The 21,278-nt window shown below is 36.3% G+C and overlaps 1 protein-coding gene across 2 annotated transcripts in view; it reads right to left on the minus strand.

Moving 5' to 3' along the window:
- Positions 1-265: 265 nt before the first annotated feature.
- CEP126 (centrosomal protein 126) overlaps positions 266-21,278 on the minus strand; it is a 161,299-nt gene continuing 140,286 nt past the window's right edge. The window contains exons 6-11 of one of the 2 annotated variants that reach the window (XM_068181439.1): positions 14,103-14,487; positions 8,365-8,489; positions 7,954-8,041; positions 7,212-7,421; positions 4,785-4,848; positions 266-397 (exon numbers count right to left, since the gene is read on the minus strand). In XM_068181439.1, coding sequence (XP_068037540.1) covers position 397; positions 4,785-4,848; positions 7,212-7,421; positions 7,954-8,041; positions 8,365-8,489; positions 14,103-14,487 — 873 coding nt within the window. In that variant the 3' untranslated portion in view covers positions 266-396. Of the gene's footprint in view, positions 398-4,784; positions 4,849-7,211; positions 7,422-7,953; positions 8,042-8,364; positions 8,490-12,362; positions 14,488-21,278 lie in introns of those variants that run through there. The other variant, XR_010996329.1, reaches the window with a different exon arrangement.

Below are 21,278 nucleotides of genomic sequence, written 5' to 3' on the forward strand. Positions count from 1 at the left end.
CATTTCTTAGCAATTAACTAACTTCACAGATTTAGGTATCATGCTGGTTAACAAAAGACCTTTAATCCAGAACTGCCATAACAATTCAGTTGGGTTTTTAAAATTGATTTTACAATAAAGTGCAGAATAAAATAGACTTAGTTATCCTAAAAATGCTTACCAGTCAATTGACATTCATTATTTGAGTTTCTGCCTTCTTCTTAATTTTGTTGTTAATTTTGTATTGTCAAACATTGTACACACTGCATATAAAGTACATAAAGCCACAAGATCCTGTAGCAGATAATGTCAATATCTGCTGTACAATTGCTGTGGGTTGCCAGCTGGAGGTACTCTGGTACTGCTGTGAAGCTATTGCAGGGCTCAACCAAGGGGAGGACATGCATTGCTGAATACTCTATAATAAAACAGAATACAATGAGATATGCATGTATATAAACAGTAATGTGATTATGCAGAACATTCAAGAAACATCATTTGATGGTATCATGTGATCTGTTTTCCATTTTATAAACAACTACATACCTTCATCTGGATTTAGAGGTTGTATTACAGAGTACACAGAAATTACTAAGTAAATATTCCCATGTTTTGTCTGGGTGCTCTGAAACAAGGCGAGCTGAAACAGGTTGTTCTCTTGGTGAAGTAAAAATTTAAAATTCCATTGTTTCTCCCAGAAGATTTGATGAAATCTCATTCATCTGTACTTTTTCTGCAGCTGGGCACTTGTATGACAGTTCATTCTTATCATCAAGAAGAATTCCAAACTAGTGCTGAGATTTGAATGTATATCTATAGCTGGACACCTGTTTCAATGTGTAAGTATATACTTGTAGTGAAAGAAGGGTCTTAAATGTCCATCAGAGAACTTAAAAGTTCCAGAGACTTGACAGCTTGAGCAATATCTAGTGTTTGTTTCTTATTCAAGAAATAAGAATCCTGTAGATGAATTAGTGGAAGAAAGCTTTGTCACAGACCAGTCAGCCAAGAAAGAATTCTGTCTGCTGAAAGCCAGGGAAATGCACTGGTGAGGAAAGCAGCTTTGTTTCCTTTTTATTTTTTTTAATGTGGGACTGACCATGAAAGACCAGAGAAAAAATGCATTATTAAAACACACTTAGATCCAATAAAGGTAACTGTGCAGAAAAAACCAAAATTTACAAGTTGTTTCTCCATAAAAAACTAAATTTATAAGACAGGAGGCAGAAGAAAGGAAGCTGAGATTCCAAGTCACACCTATTACTGAGATTCACAAGAAAAAAGGTGCGGATGCACCACGGTCTTTTCAGAGTCTCACTTCAAAACCAGGCAATCATTTGAATTTAGGAGCTGGGATACTTCCTGGGGTGTTTCAGTCTCAAATTCAGAGAGTTGCAAAAGCCTTATGAATAAAGAATATTTTCTTTAACATTTTTTGGTAACAGCTTATCCAGTAAAGTATATGCAGTATGCGAAGCAGATCATCTTGAGTGTGATCACACAGCATGTACAGGACCACAGGGTATCAGGCCCAGCCAGCGTGCGTTTAGGCAAGGCAGGTCCTCTTTGACCAACCTGATCTCCTTCTATGACCAGGTGACCCACTTAGTGGATGCAGGAAAGGCTGTCCATATTCTTTATCTGGACTTCAGTAAAGTCTTTGTCACAGTTTCCCACAGCAGTCTCCTGGAAAACTGGCTGCTTATGGTGTGAATGGATGCACTCCTCAAGGAGTAAAAAAACTGTCTAGTTGGCTGAGCCCAGAAAGTGATGGTGCCTGGAGTTATATCTAGCTGGCACCCAGTCACAAGTGGGTTTCCCAAGGGCTCAGTGCTGAGGCCAGTTCTTTATCACTGATCTTTATCACTGGATTAGGGGATAAATACAATCTCAGTCACTTTGCAGATGACATCAAGTTGGACGGGAGTATTGATCTGCTGGTGGCTCTGCAGGGCAATCTGGACAGGCTGGATCTATGATAACAGTTGGTCAAGGCCAACTGTATGAGGTTCAACAAGGCCAAGTGCTGGTCATGGTTTGACACTGGCGCGATGCCAGCGCCCCCATGAAAATATACTTTTTAAAATAATTGTTGTGAGATGTGATCAGGAACAGAGCAGAGCAGGCCCAAACTTAGTAACTAAGGAAAGAACTTTATTAAACTACTACTACTAGGAAAACTACAAACACTAAATCCTGGATGAAGACTTCCCAAAACACCCCTCCTCCTCCCACTTAATTTCTAAACAAACTTAACAGTGAGACACCACCCAGGATCTTAATCAAGTTGCCACCCTTCAGATATTCAAATACTCAATCTTTCAAGGGAGACAGGAGTCTCTCCTGTGCCACAGACCCCCCCCAGGAAACACAATTGCCACCCTTGTGTTTCCATGTCACACATGGCGACCGCCCGGAGAAAATCTGCCATGCTGACACTCTCCTTTCCATGTCACAGTGCTCTCACCACCGTGCATGGACAGACTGCTCATAGGGCTCCTTTAAGGATGCTTTGCCATGAACCAAAAGAGACAACAGTTCAGTTTCTCATTTTGGGACTACAGTCCCCCCCATTTTCCCCTGGGGCTGAGGGTCCAAGAACAGAGGTCCTCTTCTCCTCTTCTTCTTCCTTGAAGATAGAGGGCTTCTCCACACCTTCTCTTTACTCCTCTGCTGGTGATCACTGAAACAGGTCTCCTGGCACACCAACGCACCACCCTAAGTGCAGCTTCTGTTAGGAGAATTTGGTTCAGTCTATGGCTAACAAGAGAAGTCCAGCCACAAGCCACTCCATCATCTCCTTCCAACTCGAGAATTTCTTTTTCCATCATCTCGGATCCCAGACTGTCTCTCTTCTACTTCAAATCAAGGAGGAGTAATATTTTACAAAGCCTTCGTTTCTCAGGAAAGGGTTAAAAGCTCAGACTCCCTGGACGGCTGATATCTCTGCCCAGCAGCCGATCCCCAAGGCCAAGGCTGGGCGCCTTCCCCCCCCTCCTTCTCCTCCGTGCCGGCAAAGTTACAGGTGCCGTCCGGACTCTCTATCTCTTCTCTCTGGGGGGGGGGGAATGACAAAGACATCTCCGCTTCTCTCCACCCTTCCGTCCACAGGAGCTGGCTCGGTTCCAGTCCTTCTACCCCTCGGCTCACCTCGACCAGGCCTCATGGCTTCCCCTCCCCCACCCAGCCCCATGGCTGGGCAGGGGAGGTCTGCACAGCACCTTGACCGGAACCAAAAAAAGCGAGCTTTTGGGAGTTCTTGCTTTTAACCCCCTGTGTTCTCAGAGGCGTATCCCTATCTTCAGTGGTCACTTCAGGTGCCAATATCAAAACTTGACCACTGATTGGTTTGACCCAACTTCCTGAAGAAAAAAAAAATCACTTCCATGTCAAACCACGACAGTCCTGCACCTGGGTCACTGCAACCCCAGGCAGTGCTACAGGCTGGGGGCAGTGGCTGGAAAGCTGCCAGATGGAAAAGGACCTGGCTGTGCTGGCCAACAGCAGCTGAACATGAGCCAGGGTGTGCCCAGGTGGCCAAGAAGGCCGATGGCATCCTGGCCTGGATCAGCACTGGTGTGGCCAGCAGGAGCAGGGCAGTGACCGTCCCCCTGTACTCAGCACTGGTGAGGCCACAGCTCCAATCCTGTGTGCAGTTCTGGGCCCCTCACTGCAAGAAAGACATTGAGGGGCTGGAGCGTGTTCAGAGAAGGGCAACGGAGCTGGGGAAGGGGCCTGTACATGAATCCTATGAAGAGCAGGTAAGGGGTGTTCAGCCTGGAGAAAAGGCATCTAAGGGGAGACCTTACTGCTCTCTACGACTGCCTGAAAGGAGGGTGTAGCCAGGTGGGAGTTGGTCTCTTCTCCCAGGTAACAAGTGACAAGAGAAGAGAAAACATCCTCCAATTGTGTCAGGGGAGGTTTAAATTGGATATTAGGATGATTTTTATCATGGAAAAGGTTGTCAGTCATTGAGACATGCTTCAGGGTAGTGGTGGGGTCCACATGCCTGGAGGTATTTAAAAGACATGTAGATGAGGCACTTAAAGATGGGCTAGGGATGGACTGGGCATTGCTGGATTAATGGTTGGACTTGATCGTCTGAGAGAACTTTTTCAACCAAAACAATTGTATGATTCTGTGTTTCTAAGTCTATGGTCATATCTATAATTTTTCTTCAGTGTAAATTTAGATTATAGGAGAAGACTGATGATACAGAATTATAAATACTAGCTCCTGCATCATACACCAAACTTTAGAAAAGTAAATTTTGTACATTCCCGGTATGATATTTTGTTTTCAGCTGACAAGATCTACAATATATGAAACAAAATGCAAATACCTATTGAAGAAAGGTAGTATCTATCACTTGTAGAAAATGGTATCTCTTCAGGTCAAAGTAGGAATTCATTGCATTAACAATTGTTTTATGAACTACCATGCATAATTATCCCTTTTCTCTCTATGTTGTTTAGAAACTCAAATTATTTATAAGTTATATATATTTCAAATGGACCCTGCTAAATTACTGTTCCTTAAAAGTTCTTGGGACTTCCTGAACTTAAAAATGTCTTCAAATATCAAAATGAAAATGAAGCTAGAGAATGAAGCAGTCTGATATAAATTGTTAAAGCCTGTTTACAGTAATATAATGTTTGTTTGGGCTCTTTTTACATAAACAGAAAATAGGGCAAGCCAGCTGAACAGATTGATATCAGTATTTTCAATTATATTTTTATAATAAAATAAGCCATAAGGTTAGTTTGTAGAAATTAATGCTGAACACATTTGAATTAAATACTTACTAAGGGCTGCTTATCTGCAAAACATGTGAAGCAAATGGGTTTCTGGTAATGGCTTTTTGAACATCTGAAAAAAGCATGAAAATATAAAATGAGTATTAAATAAACAAAAGACTTCAATAAAAATAAGATTCACAGTCAAACATTCAACTCAAAACTTTCTGAAGATTGTGACAATGTAATTTAATAGCACTGGTTTTATTTCCCCTACCAACAGCTGCTGAAGTATAGGCCATACCTCTAGTTTAAAAATTTGCATCTAAATAGCATATGAACAAAAAAATTTAGCACCAATAAAGACATCTAAAGCTAGAGAAAAGAATGCCATCTACTCTCCAGCAACAAATATTCCAAATGTAGATTGGTTAGTGATTGACTGCTATTAAAAAGACCAATACAAAGTTACATGTTTTTTTTAATTTGGTAACATGTGAAAACTAAGCCAAAAGAAGGGATGCAAAAAGATAACAGTTTAGAAAAGCAATGTACTTGTATGACGTGTAAATACCTACAACCTTACCTTACTTACCTTACTTACTTACGAGTACTTACATGTAAGTCTACCTGTAAAATTTCCCAGCATCCTATTACCAATTTTAATCCCCAAATAATTAGGGAAGCTAATTAAATTTCTGAGATACATACGTACGTATATGTATTACACTAACTTTCACAGTTACTTCATTTGCAATCTGTTAATTCCTGTGATTATTTCACTGTTTCTTTCATATTGCTATGTACTTACAGTTTTCCTTTTCACACTTCAAAAATTTCAGTGTTCTTGCTCCCAGTTCTTTTGCTGAATTCACCTTTCCCTTCTTTGTAGTTTATCTGTTACTTACACAGAAATTTAGTTTCATATGCTCATATTTTTCTTTTCATATCTACTTTCTTAACCTGAGCACGTCATACTGAAACAGTTTTCTGGTAAAAAATGGATTCTTAAATTTTCATTTGGCTGGAAGCAATAACCACAGGTTATGATACAATGAAATTCTGTACCACTGTTTGACAGAGCAAGAATTGTAAGCTACAGCTGCACAAAGTTTCTAAACAATTGCAAAGATCTTACGTTCTGCTGTTGCAGTCTATAGGAAACTGAAACATTTTTCCTCATTATTTACCATGTAATGTAGAAATATATGGATAGTGTGCAGAAGTTTAATAAGCCCTGGTTTAGTTTGATTCCAGTCAATAAGGGGGTAAACTTGAGTAACCTGACTATAAATGGTGCAGTCCAGAAGGAATAGTAGTGGAATAGCAAAGTGAAATTAATGGACTTTAAGAAAGCACATTCTAATAAACTCAAATAATTGGCATGTAAAATTTTATATGAAAAAAGTGCAAGGAAAATGTAAAATTCAGGAGAGCTGGCAATTCCATGTAAAGCACAAATGGCAAGCAGTTGTTCCAATAATATAAAAAGCCAAGTAGCCAAGCAGAAGAGACTAAGTCATAAGGTCCCCACTGATTTCAAGTACAGGATGGAGCACACAAAATACCGTAACTATGCCAAACTAATGTGAATTTTTAATGGGAGACCTGTATGATCACATCAGTCAAAGCAAATCCCAAAGTAGCAAGGGACTCAAGAAGCAAGTTTGTTCTTCAAGGTTAATATCATTGGATGACTAATGAAAGTTTTAGCTAATTAATCACTGGGGAAAAAATTATTAAAAAAAAGTACAGACTTTTCCTCCACATTCTTCAGGAAAATGGAAGCTGTGATTGGGGAGTTCATATAAAGAGCACCAGTATAAAGCAGGTAAGAAATCCACATGGCATAAAGAAAGAACAAGTTAGAGAACACTTAACTAAGTCTGACATTTCTAAAATGGTTTCACAAGTAATATTCACTTAAACATTTAGGTTTATCTGCAGCAATGTCAGATCTCATTATTTCTAGCCTTTCAGAATTCACAGAGAAGAGGAACATTCTAAAATATTGGAAGCAAGAAAATGAAAAGCCATTAATTATAAAGGGGTACATTTGCAAAACTATATGACATAGAGGGCAAAAATTTGCAAAAATATTTGCAAAAAATTTAAGATGGATAAGCTTTGGAACAGATTTCCAAGTGAGGCTGATGCACCTGATGCACCTTGAAGGAACAATTTTGACAAACATCTCTTACAAACAACACCTACAGTTAGGCTGAGCCAGTTTCTAAAGATGTCCTCCCATCACATTTAGAATTATTTTTTACCGAGACAATCTCATCATTATTTAAAATTAATTTAATTGATTCAAAAAAGGGTTTCCTTATTTTGATACACTGTTTGTTGCATTTAGTAAGTAATAATAACAACAACAACAATAGAAAATATTTCTATTACAAGATTCCTGTTTTTAATCCCAAAAATCGATGGTAACAAAATATAAAGTTATTTAATCAATTGATCTAGCATTCTATTTATTATCCAACTTACTTTGTAGCTTTTGATTCAGACAATCCAGAGACTGGAAAATCTTCTGTTCTTCTATGGAAAGGGTACTTCTGCCTGGATACAGAGCCCTTTTAAGCAGTGAGAGCTGTCCATCTGGCTTCACACCGTCCATGGCTGCCAGGATTTCACCCTCTGCAATTGGTGTACTTGCTAGTTTTTCTGCCACTAGAAACTGAGCAATGCTTTCTGAAACTGAAGAGATTACAGGGGGAATCTTCAAATGAGAAGGCCGCATTTGAATAAACATTTAAATTAACTGCTCATTTTCATAACCGTAGGTCTGTGAAACACACAAAATTGACTTTAAAAGAAGAAAATGGTGGGAAAATCAAGAAACATGTTTAGTTAGAAAATGAAATAATTAAGGACACTAATGCATCTTACAAATGGCACCAAAGTAGGTACTAATGGGTTTGGAATTATAATGTAATGATAGCAAGCAATACCTGTCCACATCATACAGTTATATGTGACACATACAGTTAAAAAAAACCCAGGAATTGAATGAAAATGGAATATATGTTGCAATGCATTTATAAAACCAATAATATAATGCTATATGTTGCTATATCTTATATTTACAGGAAAAAAATGCTGTATAGAATTCCCCTTTCTTACTTAGAATCACTGATGCCAAAAGACACAAGCCATGTTACACAGTGGGTGTATTCTGTCATTCTACTTTATATATAACAAAGAACTGAAGTGAATTGTGTTACTATACCTTCCTCAGATTTAGAGATGCTTTTCATCTTTTGTACTGGATCAAATGCAGATTGAATGGGACTCAGCTGGACAGCACATAATGAATTCTGAATAATGAATAATGAATATTGTAAGAGTATTTTAAGTATAATTTAAAGTAACTATACTATCTTCTGAATGTGTTTTAATTTTTTTAATATTAATATTTAATATTGTATTGCTAAATGTTTTGAAGTGAAAAAAAATATTACAGTACACAAATACAGAGATGTATTCTAGTTGGTTTTATTCTTTTCATTAGCAGTGAAAGCAAGCTGACTATGCACATTGATTCGAAATCACGTGACAATGAACAAATCTGATATTCCTGAAACTCTTTCCATTTTGAAGATAAATAACATTTTTATTTTTAATAGTATTTTATATTAACCTGTTCATGATGAGCAGGCTTCCATATTTTAGAGACAACTCTTTGTCTTCTGCATTCTGAAAAACCTTGGTGTTTATTTTCATAGTCACCCAAAACCTGATTTTGTCTTGTAACAGGAACACCACCTTAAATGACATGGACAAAAAAGCAAGCCAAAAATGTGTAAGCAACATGATAAATATAGTAGTAGCAGAACTAACAATGGTGAGTAAATGTCTCTGTCCATATTTAGATATTTACATCTGATCTCCTTAAATTGTCTTAGATGTGGATGTAAGCAGCTTAAGTGAAGCCCCATGTTGAGTCCCAAGTAATAAAGATGGTTTGTACAGAGGTACAAGAGCACCAATATGAGGTGGTCTTACCAAGTAAGAAGGAGAATGAAAGGTAAGCTGTGATATAAAAAAAATCAAATAAGTAATGTTCTAGAAAATAAATTGAATTTAAAGAATAATCTTAAAATCTAACTGTCCAACACAATAAATCACTATTGATAAATTGTTGTATTTTTATGTTAATTGATTCAACTTTCACTAGGATTCCATAGTAGTGTGCAGAAAACATGTAGTAGTTCATAAAGGTTATTTGATTCACAAAATCACAGAATGGCAGATGTGGGAAGGGACCTTCTGGCCCAGTGCACCCACTCTAGAAGGGCCAAATAGAGCTCATTGCCCAGGACCATGCCTAAATGGCTTTTGAGTGATTCCAAGGATGGAGACTCAAGAAAGTCTCTGGGCAATTTATGCCAGTGCTCAGTCATTCTCACAATAATAAAATGGTTTCCTGATATTCAGAGGGAAATTCCTGTGTTTCAGTTTGTACCCACTGCTCAGGTACTTTCAGTGGCCACCATAAGTTTAATAAGTGTCTCTCTAAAAGTCCTCTTTGCAGCTTCCTCCCAGGTATTTACAGACATTGGTAAGACTCCCCAAAGCCTTCTTCTCTCCAGTCTGAATACTGGAAGCTCTCAGCCTTTCCTCATAGGAGAGGTGCTCCCATCCCTTTACCATCTTTGTGGCTCTTCACTAGACTCTCTCCAGCATGTCCATGTCTCTCTTGTACTGAGGAGCCCAGAATTGAACACAGTATTTCAGGTGTGGCCTCATAGGTCTTGTGGAGTTTAAAAGTCATGGATTTAAACCCTATTTCTATAACTTGGCATTTTGTAGTTAATCTTGTTAATTCATACATCTTTGTGCTAATTTCTAAAAGGCAGTACTGCTGTACAGCATTTTCTCTCAGCCAGAGAGGTCTAATCTAGACACTGTACCTCAAATTTATCTCAGTTTTGTCTGGTGTAGCAATACATTTTCAAAATGGAAGCCTTAAGTTTCAAAATTAAAATTATGTTCTTAATTAAACTTTCATGCACACAAATTGGAATGCAAATTAGTATTTTCATGTGCAACTCAGGAATCTACATACCAAAGAGATACTATATACTTATTTGTAAACACAGTTACTACATTTGTAAATGGAGTTGATTTAAACTTGGGAAGACAAATTACCTATTTATTTACACAATAAATATTTACATGTACAGTTCATAATTTGATGAAGAGTTGCATTCATGATTCTAACACAATTTTATTTATTTTCTGGTTATTGCAGCGACACTAAAGCAGAATTCTTATCACTCATAGAAAAAGAAAAGAACCGATCCTAGAAACATATTTGAAAGTAGTCATCTGGCTGCTGCCAGTAATAGTAACATGGGACACATTAACTTTGAAACGCTGCCATTTAGTTATTTGCGAGTTATTGTATCACAATACATGGTGCTGAATAAAATCTGAAAAGGAAAGGAAATGTGATCATGTTATATTGAATATGAGAGAAAATTTTAAAAAAGAAAAAGAAAGAAGAAGAACCCCCTTGTTATATTAGTAATCACATAATGCTTTTCTGAAAAAATAGAATTCAAAAGTTGCTCTATGTCTATGCATCAACACTTAATTTCATTAATTTACAAGACTAGATCAATGCCAAGGAGAACATCCTTTGAGACATATAAGACAAAATAATAATCAATAGTATCTTTAGGGAATGAGATACTGAGCAGTCTACTGCTACTTAAATTTAAGCATGTCAATTAGCCCCATATTTGTCACAGGCTAAAGGTTAAACATGTTTTAAAGTCTTTACTGACTAAACAAGAAAGATGTTAAAAATTGTATAATATGTGTCAGGCAGAAGATATACAACTTGAAGCCTGGAAGCCAAACTAAATTAAGATCTTCATGGACAACAGTTGTATTCATCTGGTTCTCACTTTCTGTACATTTGGCAAAGCATTGCAACAGATCACATTTTCTACAGTGTCTTCACAGATCTCATGGAACTCTGCAGACATTTTACTAGAGAGCAGTGCAGTATTCAGTCTCACTGCAAGCACTTTAGGACAAGACTATGGTGTCTATGTGCATTTGCAGGCAATTGAACAAATAACAGCAAGTCAGTAATAGTCTAGAGTATTTGAAATAAAGAAGACTTTCAAAATACAAAATATAAGCAGATACTGAGAGAGGGCAACCCACATGAATTTTAAACGGCAGTTACTCAGCCCTTCTCTAAAAGAGCTGGAGGTATGTGACGCTGAGGATGTAACATTTAAAGTTGCAGTGAAGACACTGTCAGTAGTGCACAGCTTGGACCCAGGAAATTTCCTGATTCATTGATCTGATGTGCAGATAAGGACATCAAGAGACAAAAATCTCTGCTGGAGGCAAGGCGTGGTAATGCAATTCTTCATTCATTTCCACTGTGAAATCAAATTGGTTAAGTCACACAGATCGTAAACTCATCTCTTTGACTTTGAACTGGAACAGACAAGCAGATAATATTTTCTGTTCCCACTCCTGCTTTAGGCCAAGAATATTCACCTGCCTGCATCTGCTCTTACACAACAGAGCTGTTCTGAATCACGCCATTAAAATTGTAAAAACTGTTAAAACTGCAATACTGTATATAAAACGAAGATGTGGGGGGGTTAAAGTTAAGGGTATTCATCATTTTGTTAGAAAGCATCTTTGAGTTCCATGGCCAATTCTTGGGGTGATCCCAGTATGTGAAGCAGTTTGGAGTATTGCTTGTACCTGAAGTACAGCTGTACAGCTTCAGGAGCTTCAGCTGCAGCTCTCAGTAGGAAGCAAACTAGCATACTGCATAGAAATTACAAGTACAAGGATGTCATCAGTGCCCAAGGCACAGAATATAGCTAGGCTGCACAGGACAAACAAGGCAAATCAAAAAACATAAAATGTAAATTGGAATGTAGGAGATTAAACCCCAGGAGATTAAAGTTTATTCACCCAAAAATTTCTTATCCATCTTTTCTCTATCTTACCAACCAATCTGTGCCTCATATTGTTTCCAAGGTTAATTTTTAATAAAATGCAGGATTGTTCCTCAAATTTCTTAAAATTCTTTATAAATCAGATATACCTTGCAGCAGAGCAAAGTTTGCCTGGCAGAAGCTCTTTAATTTTAAGTAATCTTTAATTTTTGCTCAGCTTTTAATAGTATAATTGGGACTAAGTCCCAGTAATTGTAGGCATTTAGAGTGTCAGCATTTTAAAAACACAGTAGAACTAAACTTCTTTCACTTTCATGTGGCAGTGACTGTTGGACAAGCTATCACTCTTAGTTACCTTGTAAAACTCACTTGTACAAACTTTGTCACTTCCTCCTATATCATTATTTAGACCACCTGTCACATCTGCTCATTAGTCATGGATATAATCTCAGGGAAAATACTTCCTTTTCATTTAATATGCAGAGAACTATTAGAAATGAGAATTGACGTTTGAGAGGCCTCTGGGCACCACTAGAATAGAAATGAGAATGACAAATGGTGAAAGCTTGTTAAAACTGGCTGTGTTGTGCGAAAGGATTAAAAGGTTGGGTGTTTTAATTGAAAACAAATCTGTGATGTATTTGAAGAAGACTTTTGTCTGAACATTCCCCCACCCCAGACCCAGAAACATGACTCTTACCAGTAGTAGAGTCTTTTGGAGCTTCAGTAGAATGCGCTCTGTGCCAGAAGGTGCCTGTTTTTCCAGCTGCTGGGATATGATGGAGATGTAATCTATTTTCTATGTTAACAGGTCTTTTCTCAGAGCAAGTTACTGAATGATCTTGACAGGCGCTTGCCTTAACATTATTTACAGAACAAGTATTTTTTGCCCAAGGTTTGTATTTGGCCCTGCTGCAGTCAGGTGTAGAGATGGCAGTGGCCACACCAGCACAACCAGCAGTATTCTCACTGTTTTCTGCACTGTTCCTATTTAAAACCCGACTTGTGAGCACAACATGCCTGTCATTGAAATCACTGCTGCTAGCACTGGTAGCTTGCAGGCTGGCAGGCGGCAGTGACTGACACCCAGGGCTGGCTGGGTTCTCAACACTTCTGTTTCCTGGCAGAGGTGTGGAAGGTGGGTGAGGTGCAAGGCATTTCCCTGGAGCTTTTTGAGTTTTGTTGGCTTCAGTGGCTGACTGCAGTTGGATCATAGTGCCTCTTCTCTTCTTCGGCATAGAATGTGACTGGACTCTTACAGATGTTGCTCTTGTTATTTTTGCCTTATTTTTGAGTTGACCACCTTCATTAATTTTAGCATTATTGCTACATAGTGGGGGTTTACTTGCTCCATCTTTTGATACCATCCAAGCTTTCTTAGCAGAAAAGGATCCTGTAGATGTAAATATATTCTGAGATGGGTACTCTTTATTTGATTTCTCAGTATTAATGTTTGGTTTTGACATATGAGAATTTTCCTGATGATTTTTTATGAACATGGGGTTTGAAGGCTGAGCAACAATACTTAAATTATTCTTAGGAGCATTATTTGCAGTTTGAACACACTGAAGTTTTGAAGAAGATATTTCACTGATGCTTTTTTCATAGCATTTTTCATTATTTTCTATTATTATCTGGTCAATTTACTCACACCATTTTAGCTTCCTATTGCATTTGTCATTTTCTACACTTTTCTTTTTTATTTTTGCCAGTTCTAAACTGTCTCTGATAGATGACATGAGTTGAGTTCCAAAACTGATCCTATGGTCTGTAACCACAGCTTTGAAATTATTGGGTTCATATTTAGAACACTTCTTTAAGATACCTGTGAATAGCTTTGCTCTTTTTCTTTCAAGAATATTATTTTTCAGGATTTTGTCCTGTCTAGGAGTGTCAGAATTGAACTCTGTATCAGGTAACAGTGACATATTTTCAATTATATTTCCCTTTCCTCCTTCATTATTCTGTTGCTTAACTTCCAAGTGAACTGAGGCATTTGGTGTGTCCTGAAATAAAGATGTTTCTGAAGCAATGTCATTCATACATTTAATATTTCCTTCTTTTGTTTCAGTCATTTTTCCTAATGTATTTTTTAAAAAGCCTGTACTGATGTTTTTGTCCTTTGGTAACACACCAGCTGTGCTGGGAATGCCAGTGGAACATCCCTGATTAGGAAATAAGATTACAGATGTTGCAATCGGTTGACTGGATCCTTGCATAGATTTAGTTCTCTCCTGTGGGGTCATTTTAAAACTCTGATCTTGCATCAGATCCTGAATTCTTTCCCCTGGAATAGAATCAGGGCTGTCCCAGGCTCTGATAGGATTGAAAACAGGATGACCAGTGGCAAATGTGCTAAGTGTTCCAGAAGATGGCTTGCTTCTGTCTTTTATGTTTTGCAGGAAACTAAATGCATTACTTACAGACCTCTTTTGCTTACCAGAGGCAGAGAATTCTGCAGGTTGTTTTCCAGGTCTGTGAGAAGCAGATGATTCCTCTTCTGAAGTGTTTACATGTTCAGCAGGAGTTAGAACATTATGTTTAGCTAAAAGATCATAAGTAGATATGTTGTGGTAGTGTAGCAAATCTACGTTTCTCAGACAATTATTTAGATGTGCATTTCTAGAAGTACTTTGATGTGTGTCAAGTAAACCATTATTCCTAGTCTGGCATTTTTCTGGATCATACAGGGCACAGTCACACTGTGTGGTAAAAGATGATTCACTCTGTGTTGTGCAATTTCCATTTTGTTCTCCAGCCTCAAGACTGTCAAGGCTCATCAGGCTTTCTGAATCATCTCTTTCTTTGACTTCTTTATGAAAATTCTGAAATACAGGCATAAAACCAAACTCTCAGATTTTCAGAAATGTGGTTTTGCTGATAATAATTTTTCATTAATGAAAGATTAGACCAAAAAAATATTGAGCCTAGTGTTTTTATGACTTGGGGTCATATCTCCATGAGTGTTTCCATCAGGTCAAAATATACCTTTGTTAAATTGCAAAAGACAATGACATAGTTTGGGAAGAAATCCGAAGGAGAGAGCAGCATAGTTCAACAAATTTAATCTTAAATTATATATAAATTCTGCAGTATTAAAAAAGGAACTAAATTTATCTGAACAGTACTGTTTCTAAATTTCCCTATGAGACTGGGTGGTTTTCATCTTCTGTAAGGGTACTTGATTTATAAACTGAAAGAGAGTCCATGAAAATGAAGTTTTGATAGGGGATCTACTCCAAACTGCAACTTTTCCATAATACTAGACTGAGTATGTTTATTTTCATATGAAGTGCCACAAGCAATGAGGAGTTAAGCCTTGCGATGGCAAACACAGAAGTCTCCTGGTTATCATACTAACTATGATTATCAACTCCCCGCAGTGAAACTCTTCCTTCAAGTCTTTCAGAAAGAAGAAAATATCTCCTGATCTATGAGGACAGATCAAGTCCCAGGGCATAAGAGACTCTCATCCACTTCTCCAACCTTTTAATTACATTTTAATGGAGTGAGGAATGATAGCAACTGGCATCATCTGAAACACCAGCGGGACAGCTGTATGCATGTACTACACAAATGTTTTCTTCACTATTACTCCTCAATCCAAGCTCTGAGATGCTGACATGGTTGAAAATACATACTTTGTTAAGTACAAGACTTCAAAATACACATGAACATAAAGGAAAACAAGCATGTTGACAATTTTCAGTCTCATACACTCTTGCCTGGAAGTTCCCTTTCACACAGCTCAGCAGCGAAGTAATTTTAAACCTTACGTTGGACAAAATTGGTGCAAAAAATGAAGAGAAGCTGAATTAGATATGCAATCTTATGCAATAAAGATTTTTTTTTTCATTAGTGACTTCAAATGGAAAATGTTTCAACTAGCAAAATCTGTTAACCTAGGGTGAGTGACTATATGTCCACTAGCAATGATATTGAATTAACATTTTGAAAACTCACCAAACACAGAATTCTTTAGTGAATAACAACACAGTTTTGTAGTAAACATTTTTTATTCCAATAAAATTGTTATATCTAAATATTGCATATTTTATAGCTGTACAAATATATTAATCTGCAGAAGAAAAAGCTTACTAAGTCCTGAAAGACTTTTTATTATTGAATTAAATCTTATCTTGCATTAAATGTTTAGAGGTTCGTGCAGTCTTCCATTATAGTTATGATCTGAGATGAAGATACTAAATACAAGATCAAAGAAGGAAGTGTAGGGAAAGATAAAATGTTCCCTTTAGGGAACATTTTCAAACTAAACCTATACAAACTGGTGTCCTTCTAATAAAAAAGAATAAGTAGCACTTTGTTAGTTATTTATTAACTTTTATTTTTGCCTAAATTATATTGTTAACCTCTGCTTGAAATTCCTGAAACAAGCAAAAGTCATATACTCAGAGTTTTCTGTATCAGGCCAAATTTAAGAACCAATTTTGAAATTTTCAGAAGGGGGAAAAAACAGTGAAAAGGAATTACAGCTGTCAGGCTTACTTCTTGTCTAATTTGGAAACTGCACCTGTATAGCAAAACGTGTTTCTCAAATGGCAGTTAGACAGAAGAAAACTTTTGTAAAGATAGATTAAAAAAAAACCTTCTCTTGAGAGCAGGTTAGCTTAAGCAGATAAATCTGGAGGGTGCAGGAAAATTTCCAACTTTCAAAAATTAAAAAAAAAATTCTATGCAGTTGTGGTCCAGAGGTTGAAAATAGACTTGTTCCTACATTATATAAATAAGTATGCTCCTTATAAAGCAAAAGCCCATGGCAAACAAAATCTCAGTTGAGGTAACATCCAGAAATGTTAGGAATTAAAGAACAAAGGAGTTCTCATTTAAACACACACTCACTCCTACTTAGTTCATGCAAATTTAGTTCATTTGCATTTATTTTGTTGCATCATACAATTTCATCCTTTCACACATTAAAGACACTTAACATTCTCATTAAAATACATATTTCCCATTTTATAGTACTATGTAATGCAAATGAATGTGCCATGCCCTTGTAAAAATGTGTAATTAGAAGTACTTCTGCAGAAATAAAAAAGCATTCAACAATTATCCTTTTTTAGTGATCAATAAGTGCAGGGAAATAAACCTAGAAATCCCAATGACTTAATTTTATTTAATCTGTGAGAATATTATAGGATTATAAGAAAACAAAATGTTCATAGAGTACTATATTGTTATTTACTGGATTTACATTTTTCCTGTTATATAAGTACAATTTATTGTATAGCCTGCATTATCTTATGTTATAATGCATGAAATCTAACACCCACACGTACCCACATTCCTAGGAAAGGAATACTTCCGAGGAGTTAAAGAGGTCACTTGTATGTCTTAGGACTTAGAACAGCTGTGTCAAGCAATTTCATTTTAGTAAAGCACTAAAACAAAGGGAAAACATGAGCCTATGAGATCTTTCATAAGGCCAGTGAAAGAACAACATAGCAACAAGTAAGATTTTAAGTGAACCTGACAAGTGAATTTTCTGCCAAAGGACTTTGTCAGAGTGCTATTACACTGAAGAGCTGCTACATGCATATTTGACATTTTCTGCAAAAGAAGTGCTGACTGTTCATAATTCCAAGATGTGAATAGGAATATTCTTCTGGAAGATAAAATCCTGAAAATATGCTACCTGTTCTAAAAACCAAGGCCCCTCACACCTCTCACACTACTTACTATTTTTGATAATTTCAACTGGTTTCTTTACAGAAATTCTTTGCTTTTCATATGTGTATATTTATCAAGTTACATTTGACATTGACTGTGAAGTAAAAGACACCATTGAACTTATTTAAATGCAAAACTAACTTTCAAAGCCATTGGCATACCTAAACAACTCGTTTCAAATTTGCCAACTATGGAATATGAAAATCCATTCAAAATTAATAATCTCATTTCTATATGAGTTTGAAAAACATCACGTACATACACAATACTTATTTCTCATAAGATCTGGGCAGACTCAAGAAAGCAAGTGACACTGTGAAAGGATTTTGGTGCTTTCCTTACACAAGAGTTTCATTCTACTGTGCCAAACCCACCAAAGAAGCTATGAAGGTATAGGATGACCAGAGAAAAGCTTACTATCAACACTGCTGTCTTTCCCAGTCTGATGCCTGGGTGCCTGATATCCTCCCAGGCTAAGAATACAGAAACTACCTATCTATGAATCGATACGTTTTTGAAAGGACCTATTTGAAATATCATCACAGGATGCTAGAAATGCAGGTTCAAACTTCTCAGTATAAAAAGAGCTTGTTTCTAATTTTATAGGCATGCAGGCAGTATCAGTAAGCCATACTATCAGAAGATTTTAAAAGAAAAGTGATCTGAACACTGAATACCAATGTTTCATTCTGATTTTCAGTCTTAATAAGCCCTGAGGTAAATTGTGTAGAAAACAGATTTTCAGCTGAACTTATCTCTCTGTTGCTCTAGCATCTCAGTACCCAGAGTGCTGCTTCTCAGGTACTCTGTCCCAGGTGTCTAACTATCATACACTAATCTGGTCATTCAGTTCCAGGAGTGCAATTTATAATGCTAGGTAAAAATACTATTAAAAGTGTTAAATGATTAAATGGTGAGGCAGTGTACACCATAATGCATTGTTCCCTTTTTTTGTTTCTAACCCATTAATAAATTCAGTTTGAGCTGGCATCGTCTACCCCACAAATTTGTCATACAACAATAGCATGGGATTGCATAATTAAAAACCATGATAAGGCAGACAGTTATATAAAAATACTGGGCATGGATATGAACTATGAATTCTAGAAGTTCTTTAGTGTTTAACTAAGAATCATTTTAATGATTACAGTTAACAGATTTGAATAATCTGGAGCCATAACATCAGCAAAAAAGAATAGATTAATACTATTTGACCAGTAGTATTCAGTTCCTGAATGAATCAGTGTGTGAATATAATTTAAAAAATAATCTCTTGTTCAGCTGAGGAACCCTACCCGAGCTCTTTATTTTCTAAAAGAAGAGTACACATGTTTTAGTCAATGAAAAAGAATTGCTCTTTCTTTTAGCAGTATACTTTGTAAAGATAGAAGAGTTTTTAACATGGTCTCACTGTTGTGCACTGCACAGCAGCAGTCAGGGCAGAAGGTGGATTTATGTAAGGAAATCCTAAAGGTCAGATACAGAAATACTTTTAGAATTGCAACATCCTGAGGTGAAAGGGACCCACAAGGATCACTGAGTACAAAGCTGACTCCATAGAGAGCAACCTGAAGGCTAAACAATATATCTAAGAGCATTTTCTAGTACTTATATTTACATCTTTCTAGAAATACATTTATCTAATAAGGCACTTTCATGTAATTTCCAACATTCACTGCATGCTTCATTAATATAATCACTTATCTTGAAGAAAAATTCTGTGATTTAAATGTTACCTCTTTTACAAATTCAACTTTTTTCAATCGGATATGTTTCAAGATGTGCATTCTTCCTAAGAACTTCACAGATTTGATTTTTAAGAACTTGTACAAGCTTTCAGCATCTACCTTCCCCTAAACAGCCTACCAAATTTAAAGGTTAATATTTTTAAATCTTGCCACTGTTTGAAATAGTGCAATTCATAGTTTATTACAAGAACTTACAGTCTTCTGAAAGAGGTCCCAGTTACCCTCTGCTTATCCTTGTCTTCTGAATTTTGGGTGTTTGGTTTGATGCTTTATTTTGTATTTTATTTATGGTGAACCATGCTTCCTTATGGAGATATGCAAGTATTGGGCATGAACTGCCCAGCAAAGCTCAAGCTACTAAGTACCACAGAAGTGCTGCTGCAGACATATAATAATTAATAATTACAATAATTAGACTGATTTTCATTAGAAATAATGAAATAATTGATTAGGCTACTGGGTACCCAGACGACCATTAGAATACTAGGATATAAACAGAGTACTAGGATACAAAAAAGTATCTGAATTCTGTGTTGCTTTAAAATTCACAGATGTGTTATCTTTTTAAAAAAACCTAAACCACAGCTCTGCTGTCTTCAAAGGGACAAAATTACTTTGGAGATTAATACTTTAATCTTCATGAGAAATCAATAGATTTTCCAACATCCCCTTGAGACACCAGAATATACTATCACTGATAATACCACATTAGTATAATGCAGTATCCTTGTAGGCCCACATGCACATGAACTTTATATCTTCCAGTCCCTTCCTACCAGCAAACATCTTACTGTAACTGCAGTACACTAAAGATTTGATACTGCTATTTTTTACTCCGTTCCTTTATTTTAGCTACATTTATGAACATCTTACCCTGTTGCAGTAAAACAAATCTCTCCAAAACCAGTCATGACGTATGGTAAAAATACTTTAGTGCATAGCTGTACATAAATATTTGTTAAATATATATATATATATATATATATATATATATATACACATGTATATATACACACATATATATACATGTACATATACACACATGTATATGATTGTAAACCCAAAAATGGACTCATGCTAATATGTATGGCAATTCTTATGAAAAAACTATGTGCTTTTAAAAGAGGAACAAGTATATATTAAAAGACAGTATCAATTTCCTTGTTCCTGTGGTTTGTGAGCTATGCTGTATGTGTAACAATCATAACTTATCCACAAGAAAAACCTTATCAATGTATAAGTCTAACTGTGATCTCTTTTGTACTGAAAATCTGTTTCAGCTTCAATCCTACATTATTACCCATTCAAGAAGGGCTTTGAATTGAGGAAGGACAGTGTTGAATGAACTCTAGACAGTCAGGTATGAAGACTGTCATGTGATTTTATACAGAACAACCTTAGAATAAGTTATTTTATGAAAAACCACCTCCAAAACCTCAAAACCTACTCTTGAGGAATACACAATCAAAACAAGTTGGAGTATTTGGGTAAAATAATACATTTCAATTTGTCTTTATAGCACATGTGAATTTTGGATTACTGAAATAATGTGGAAGATAGCTGTTAGTCACAATATTGGTTGAAAGCCAATGAAAACTGAACAACCCTCCTCTTGCCAAGAGGAAAATAAGTAAGGAAATCACTCAGGCCTGTCATATAATTTAAATGATCAACATAAAAATGTTAACACTCACATTTACAAGTAAAAAAATGGCCAACGTTTCTAGATTTAAGGTGACCATAGAAACCTATGTCAAGTTGTTGAATGGTCTCTACAAAATCGAGTTTGACTTCTGCTTCTATGCCATTTTATCCTAAGCCTCCTTGTCAGAGTCTGTTTTCACAGATACCACTTGAGTCACCTAATTATGGTCATATAAAGGAGGGAAGAGGAAAATACAATCTCCATGTGATAATCTACACCTATCTTGTTTTGAATTAGCTCTCACTTCTAAGTATTTTGTTTAAAAAATGAAACTATAGACATAAAATGTTATGCTATCAGTTTAATTCAGGTATAATGCAAAACTTTTTCTGGTAAAGCCTAGAAATGTGGTACTGACCAAAACAATGTTGCATGGCCATGAAATTGAAGAGGTGAAAAAAAGAAAAAGACAAAAAAATACCTGAAAAATAGTCTTCCTTGTCACATTTGAGCAATTTAGTGGAAATTTTCT

This window comes from Anomalospiza imberbis, chromosome 2 (assembly GCF_031753505.1).
Source record: "Anomalospiza imberbis isolate Cuckoo-Finch-1a 21T00152 chromosome 2, ASM3175350v1, whole genome shotgun sequence".
Lineage (NCBI taxonomy): Eukaryota > Metazoa > Chordata > Aves > Passeriformes > Viduidae > Anomalospiza > Anomalospiza imberbis.